The sequence below is a fragment of the Poecilia formosa genome, unplaced genomic scaffold, assembly GCF_000485575.1.
Source record: "Poecilia formosa unplaced genomic scaffold, Poecilia_formosa-5.1.2 Scaffold180, whole genome shotgun sequence".
NCBI lineage: Eukaryota > Metazoa > Chordata > Actinopteri > Cyprinodontiformes > Poeciliidae > Poecilia > Poecilia formosa.
In genome coordinates, this window is record NW_006800119.1 from 71,486 (window position 1) to 79,590 (window position 8,105).

Here is an 8,105-nt window from a genome sequence, read left to right on the forward strand (position 1 = left end):
TCTCCAACCTCTCGCCACACCATCATAAGCTGTAGACCTTTTCGCACCGCAGGGTCCTGCCTGGCCCGGCCCGGCTCGGTTCGACCCGGTCCGATTGGTGCTATGGCCCTGGTCGTTTTGCATTGAGCAGGATACGTCACGTAAATCGACCCGTTGCTAAAGCTACCGAGGCGATCTCCCCAGCAACCGCAGAACAGTTTTCTTCTTGGGTCTCCCGTCCCGTTTTTTCTGTATGCGCTCATGAAAGCTGAGGGAAACATTTACCTCAGCTTTACATTTAATAAAAAACAAACAAACAAAAAAATCTCATCTGAATGTCGTCTCTGTGCTGGACTCGCGAACAGCTGAACGACCGGTGCTGCAGGCGGGATTTCCCGGCTGGAGCGATGCGAGATGCGGAAATCCCCTCGTTCACAGCCTAAACGACTTCTGATCGGTTAATTGGAGAAATGTTATTTACATTTATCATTAAAATCTTTGGCTGAAGAGGCGAATGTAATCGCAGTGTAGGGTAAGAATAGATTATGAGGGGAATTTATTGATGCAGCATATTGAAATGACAGCCATCGAGAATGTCAAGCGCTCCTCTGATCCAGAAATCTGGTCTTTGTCCCGTCCCCACAGCCAATGAACCAATCAACAACAGCTAACTCCAAACCGGCCTGGTCTGGCCGGCCCGATTGGAACCGCAGCTCTCGGGGTTCCAGGGAGCCGGGCGGTACTGGGCTGGAAGTGCTAATGCAAAAACGGTCGGCTCGAGTCCAGCTGTGCAGTGCGAAAGGGGCTTATGAGAGACGGAGATGTTCCGTGGGTGGTTGCATTAAATTTGCACCAGAATGATGATGACACCAACATCATAACTGAAGTCACCTCAGTTATTACCCCAGAAAACAGTGTGACGCAGAGCGGTGATGCTGTCATCCGTGAGGTGATAAATGTCAAAATAAAGGGAAAGAAGCCAGATGGCTCGAGAGACACGCAGGCTCATAAATTAATGGAGAAGACCGACACTGGACATGCTGTACAGACAGGAAGCAGGTACGCCAACATTAGCTAAAATGCTAAAGTTAGCTAAATGCTCTCACGTGCGTGTTTGTTTATCGGTGACACGTTGAGTTAACGTTGTTGACTTAACTCTATTCAGTATGTAAACAATAGTGTATAAGCTCAAATTGAAAATGCTGTCGGTAGCATGTGTGGTATCACAATCGTGTTGAACGATAAAATTAATAAAAACAAAAGTTACAATAAAATTAATAATGTTAGTTAAAAAAATAACAGTTACGATATAGCTAATGGCTTAAAAAAGGCTAGAAATAAAACAATAATAAAGGTTATGAAATTATCAATGAACTTAGTGAAAGCAAAAAGTTATGATGAAATTGATAGAACAATAAAATTAAAAATACAATGATAAAAATAAAAATAATTGATAAAAATAACTATGCAAATAAAAAAAATTATTGAATTTATTAATCTGTATTTCATAAAGCTTACACAATGTTATCACAGAATAATTGAGCATTGTGAATTACCTTGTAACTGGAAAACATGTCCCAATCTGTGCAAAAAGTTTTCGTAACTTATTTTTCCACATTGTCCTTCCAATAAATGCTTACACTGAGCAAATAAATATATTGGCATAGACAAAAAAAATCATTTAAAATGCAATACAATCTCCATTTTGAACATTTGTTGTGTGCAGTTCCGTTTGCACAGAGTTGAAATGGAACGTTCAACATCAAAAGAAACTGACAACAGAGGTGATGACATCACTCTCTAATACATCATAGGCCTCTTTGAAAAAATACCTTTGACAAACAGACCTTTCATAACTCTTCACACATTCTGTTGAGAGAGATCCCTTTTGAGAGAGTTCGTTGAATTTTGACAGAATCAACAGACACGTCGATCTCAGCCGAGAATTAAACATGCAGCAACAGGAGATTAGGACTGATTTGGAAGCTTTTGAGGCAAAACTTTCATGGGAAGACATGGTCGAACTTAACATCCAAGTTGACTATGATGCCATTATTTTCCCCATGGATAGTAATGCAGGAACATCTTCTGCCATATTTGAGATTTCCCCCTCAGGGGGAGCCCAGCAGGTAACGTCTTCTGCCGGATTAAAGATTTCCCCCTCAGGGGAAGCACAACAGGTTACATCTGGTGGATTAGAGATTTCCCCATCAGGCGAAGCACAACAGGTAACATCTGCTGGATTAAAGATTTCCCCGTCAGGGGAATCACAACAGGTAACATCTACTGGATTAGAGATTTCCCCCTCAGGGGAAGCACAAAAGGTTACATCTTCCGGATTAGAGATTTCCCCGTCAGGGGAAGCACAAAAGGTTACATCTTCCGGATTAGAGATTTCCCCGTCAGGGGAAGCACAACAGGTAACATCTGACGGATTAGAGATTTCCCCGTCAGGGGAAGCACAACAGGTTACATCTTCTGCCAGATTAGAGATTTCTCCGTCAGGGGAAGCACAACAGGTTACATCTTCTGCCGGATTAGAGAATTCTATCTCAGTAGAAGACCACCAGGATTCAAATTCCTTTGCTGACCCATTGCTGGTCAACTCAGTGCAAATCCACCAAACATGCAACCCATTTCCAGTTTTCCTTCCTATTCCTTCAACCAGTCTGGTGCCAGGCTCATACCACTCACATCAGCATTTCCAGTGTGGTTACTCAAACAGGGAGTTGACACAGGCTTTTTCTAGATATGAAGCCCCCGACTGTCCACAAGCCAAGCGGAGTAGAAACCCCAACAATATCTCAGCATTTAACCACTATTCTAAGTACATTGAACAGGCTACCAAACATATCACCAGTCTCACGAAGCAGGTGGACGACCTTAAGAAGCACCTCCAACGTAAAACTTTTGATCTTGATGAGGAGAGAGAACAAAGAATCAGAGTTCAAGTAGAATGCACAGCCTACCTGAAAAAGATCATGGAACTGGAGGAAACTTTAGAGAATGAACGCCACACGAAAGCCAAATGTGAACAGAAAGAGGAGGAGCAAGAAAGATCCGTTGCGGAGGACATTCCCAAAGCAGCAGTTTATGAGGACCTTCTTAATGAGCTCAATTTCCTAAAGAAGCAAGCTGAAAAACATGACTTGAACAATGCAATGCTGGAAGAAGCTTTGGTAGAAGAACGCCAACTAAGACTGAAATATGAGGACAAGCTCAAGAATTACCTTGAACTTGACACCAAATGCAAGGAACAGGAGAAAAAAATCCAATCTATGCAACGTTACATTGTAAATCTGACTGTAGAGCTTAACCTTGCTTCAAAAGATGACGATTACAAAGTTCCCTTTCGAAAACACTCCTCTAATCGATCAGAGGTCTCCACGCCATCAGAGGTCTCCATGAAATCACAGATCTCCTCCCCATTAGAGGTCTCCATGCCATCAGAGGCCTCGACACAATTACACGAGTCCATCGTAACAAGCCACCATGCAAACACACGACTTCATACAATTAGTGGCTCCCAGCAACAGAAAGGCCACCACCCAAATGGAAGCTTGAATGGAAACAAAAGAATTCCACCTTACAGAGGCCCCCAGGGAAACCCAGTGTTTAACGCAAACCAAGGTTTCTATCCAAACCCAAGCCACTATTCAAACCCAGGCCATCACCCAAACCCACGGCGGTATCCAAACTCAGGCCCATATGTAAACCCAGGCCTATACCCAAATACAGGCTTCAATAGAAACAGAAGACATCCCACTAAATAGAGCTAAATACCTGTGAGGTGCAAAGTAACAATAATGAACATTAAAAAAAACAAACATTAAGAACACATACACACACCCACACACACACACACACACACATAAGTTTCTTTCTATATTTTATTGTCCTATATCTTGTCTTTTGAACTTTATATCACAACTGTCATAAATAAGCTTTTCAGACTAACACAGTATCCCTTAAAACATGCAACATCTACATCATGCTAAAAAGTACGTTAAACCTGCAACTACTTTTCTTGGTAAGCTGCAGGCTGCACGGTGGCACAGTAGTTAGCAATGTTGCCTTAAAGCAAAAAGGTTCCAGGCTCGAAAACCAACCTGGGTCCTTTCTGCAAGGAGATCACATGTTCTCCCCGTGCACATGTGGGTTCTCTCCGGGTACTCCAGCTTTCCCCCACAGTCCAAAAACATAGCAGGTCACATGATAAATTAATTGGTCTACCGGCTCGATTGATAGTGTTATCAGATAGATATGCATTCTAACTGGCTTTGATGTTTAATGTTCATCATAACTATCACGGCAGATAGCTATGATGTGACAATCTATGATGACTAGATAGCTACATAGCTAGGATGGATGGATGGATAGCAATAACCTATCCATCCATGCACTGATAGCTCGACTGATCAATCACACTAGTTGCTATCTATTGTATCCATTTGTCTTTCAGATATGTAGATACAACATGTGAGTACTGGAGGTAGATACGACAGGTGCGTCCCGAAGGTAGGTACAACCGGTAGTCTTGGGAGGTTGGTACCAGAGGTAGGTACGACAGGTGTGTACCGGAGGTAGGTACAGGAGGTAGGTACCAGAGGTAGGTTTGGCAGGTAGGTACCAAAGGTATATACGACAGGTGGGTACAGGAAGGTATGTATGATAGGCGGGTACCGGAGGTAGGTAAACTTTCAGACATGTCCTGGTGGCCGGTCTATCAGTCAAACCTCTCACTGCAGAGCAGAAGAGGACAGAGGCTGATTTCTTTGTTGACAAAAATAAGATCAGGCCCTAAGATCTGCTTCACACGTAAGTATCGGCCAATCACGATCCCCAAAAATTAAGGAAATTGGCGCCCAGAAATCAACTGGCCGATAAATGTATCTTATATTATACATGCATAGGATATAATGTAAACAGCACTATCAGAGTATCAATAAGAATAAGTTATAGCAGGTGTGTGAATGATTTAATCGTCTAACTGTTGATTTCAGCAATCCACATTGTTAGCAGAAATAGAGGGCCCCAAAACCAAAGTTTGCTTAGGGCCCCATGGAGGCTTGGGCCAGTTTTTCCCATTGTGTATATATATACCTGTGTTACAGAGGTGTTGACCCTGTACAGTTTTGAAATACATATTCTTTCCATCTTGGTTCCACCCTGCCAGCTTTATTTCTCTATCGCTGTCTTTTTCTTGCCTGCCATTTTTACTTTTGGCCTAGATTTGTGTTGGAGAGCGTGACTCATTCATGGCCTGGTCAGTGCCCGAGGGTCAACACTACCATTAGGAATTTTATGAGGTGCAGAGACTCATAAAATTCTGACCCATTGACAGCCTGTTTTCATCTAGTGCTGTAAGCATACCCTCATATGTTTTCCATCCTCTACGTGACTTGAGTTGTTATATAATCCAAAAAAAAGCACAGAAGAGATAAAAAAAATTTTCACCATCTGAACCATCATTCAACCCAACAAGAAAACTAACTATGGTTTAGTTTATGTAACAACAAAGAAAATAATAAGTAGGCCTGTCATGATAACACATTATGCTGGACGATAAATTGTCCCAGATGTTATTCAGTTAAATGACAATATCATTATTGAGACCATTTTCAAGTAATATAATGGTAATGGCATAACTATGCAAGAACACATTCTCAAAAACCAATAAACTTGAAATTCTAATGAACTTTTAACACTGAAACGGGAAGAGATTTTATGTCTTCCATTTTAAACAAATGAACACCACAAAAGAAATAAATAAAATGAATTATGAAGTCTATACACAAAATTGTCCTTCAAAAAAGAGCTTAGTTGAGACCAAAGCACCAGACTGAAGACTTCTGTCATCCAGTTTTTGGTAGAAAGAGAGAAAAGAGAAAAATTAACATGGCAATGATTGAGCTTGTTTCAATTTAACATGTGGGACAGGCCTAATAGTAAGTATCTTTGCATCATTGGTGCCATTTACTTGCTGTGACGGCCCCTGCTGAGTGTGCTATGTGGCCGGTAAACTGTCTGTCCCATAGGTTCTTGATTGTGGGAGGCGCTTTTTTATCACGTGGCCACCTGGGTGAATATAAGGAGCCGTTCTTCAGCCTCTGGAGGCCGAGGCAAGTAGTGCAGACCCAAGATCCAGTCCCAGATGAGATCGGGACCCAGAGGCGGTGCTGGAACCAGAGCTTGACGCATTGTGGGAGCCGTCGCTTGTTCTGGACGAGGCTGAGGGAGTACGCGCGCCCATCATTTCCCCTAGGCAACAAGTTTTTAAATAAATGCCTCTGAAGGGCTAAAATGTGTCTGGTTGCCGTGTCCTCCCTTTTATTTGTTGCGGCCATCCAAGCCGGGCCGTAACACTTGCCTTATGCTAGGGAAACCTGAGCTGAACAAATCATTAGTAATTTAGTTTGTTTACTTTACTACATCCTAATTGTTCTCAGAGTTGGGAGACAAAATGATCCAAAATGCCTTCGTATGCTACAATGTTTATTTGAACAAAAGTAAATATGGTAGATTTAAAAAAAAATAACTGTAACCTCCTGCAACAAATGTTCTGTTCAAGTTACTTTGAAAAGAGCGAACTGATATATGATCGGCATACAACACCCTGTGGCAGATGGCGCTATGTATTAAAGCTGGCTGCAGAATGAGTAGAACCATAAATGTACAAACGACAAGCGAGTTAAACAAAAAATATTGTACATGTACAAAAACTTGCAGAATATTTAAAGTAGTTTTAAATCTGGATGTGTTCACTTTTTAAGACATGAAAATAACCTATGAAAGAAGGAAGCCGAGGGGTGTAAACGATGCAGTTTGGATTACCTTTACATATATTTTAAATGAGCAGTATTATGTAAAATTGACTTTTTGAGCTTTACATTTGATCAAAATCATACCTGGAGTGTTGCTTTGATTCTTTCATGCATGTTTGAGAAATTCTTGTCCTCCTCAGAGCTGCAGCTATCCCCTCAGAGTAGCCCTCCCACCACTCCTTCAGACTAGCCAGCAGCAATTAGCAAACACCTGATGGAGCTGCACATCTGCTGAGCTCATTATATGAGCTTATTATATGAGCTACTTCTCAGTAAAAACATTGTTTAAGGGTTAATAGAGGAGCAATGTTGTGACTTCCTGAGTTTCAGGAAGAGAAAAAGGCCCAGTTTCAAGGCGTTAAATCAGGAGGTTTATCCGACATTGCTGAAAAGAAAAATGTACATGATATATATGCAGCATTTTTATAACAACTGAAGGCAATAGTCATACAACAGAGCTACGCTGCACCATTCAGGCCACTGAAATGAACTGAAAAAGTCTCACTTCCTCCGTGTTATTTTACCAGACACTCATTGCAGAAGTTTCATTGCAACCTGCAAATGCAGTGTTTTTATTTTACACAAATGTGCATACATCATCGTTTTGACAAGTACAACTTTATTCCAAGGATCAAGAGGTTTCCGGGCAGAACATGGAAAAAAAACAAAAAACATTCAGCATCAAGCAATTCACAATGAACAAGTTGGAGCATACCATTCTTATAAAATATAGAGCTTTAATTTATTAGTCAGCAATGGAAAAGGAAGATCTACAGAAATCAGAATATCACCTCTGTGCATGTTGTGTTCTCTTATCAGAAAGTATGACATAAAAAACAACAATCAAAAACAGACAAAAAAAACAACAAAAGAAATATTTGTAAAAAAAAAAAAAAAGAAAAAAAAAAGGAATTTTACAACCGTTGTGCTTTTTGATGATAAAAACTTAATCTTAGGACTCTGGTTTCAGTTGGACTTATAGGATTTTATTCGATTCTGGTGATGAAGATAAATACCACACTGAAAGCAGATACAAACATCGTGGACGAATCATCGATGGATCCACGGCGACTTCCATTCAGACTGTAAACAAGCCTGGAAAGACACTTTCAAAACTTTTCCCGTCTCAAATATCTATGTTTAGCTTCTTCTAAATCATTTTTTCTTTTCTGTAGAATAATCTTGCGGATTCAAATGACAAGAATTTCACTTCTGGTAGATCGGCTAAAGCAACTTTTCGGCAGCATGGTTCTCTAAAGTGCAGGCATGGGCCGGTATTATTGAAACAATAGAATCACGTAA

The 8,105-nt window shown here is 41.0% G+C and overlaps 1 protein-coding gene across 1 annotated transcript; it reads left to right on the forward strand.

Annotated features, from left to right (window-relative positions):
* The first annotated feature begins 1,847 nt into the window (after nt 1-1,847).
* On the forward strand, nt 1,848-3,819 carry LOC107837831 (uncharacterized). The gene is made up of 2 exons (XM_016678316.1): nt 1,848-2,399; nt 2,499-3,819. The coding sequence occupies exons 1-2, from the start codon at nt 1,932-1,934 to the stop codon at nt 3,750-3,752; spliced, it is 1,722 nt and encodes a 573-aa protein (XP_016533802.1). The 5' UTR covers nt 1,848-1,931; the 3' UTR covers nt 3,753-3,819.
* The last annotated feature ends 4,286 nt before the right edge of the window (nt 3,820-8,105 follow it).

Coding starts and splice junctions, on each gene's coding strand:
- LOC107837831 (XM_016678316.1), top strand. CDS start 1,932: ATGCAGCAACAGGAGATTAGGACTGATTTGGAAGCTTTTGAGGCAAAA. Junction 2,400..2,498: donor CGTCAGGGGAAGCACAACAG/GTAACATCTGAC, acceptor GAAGCACAACAG/GTTACATCTTCTGCCGGATT.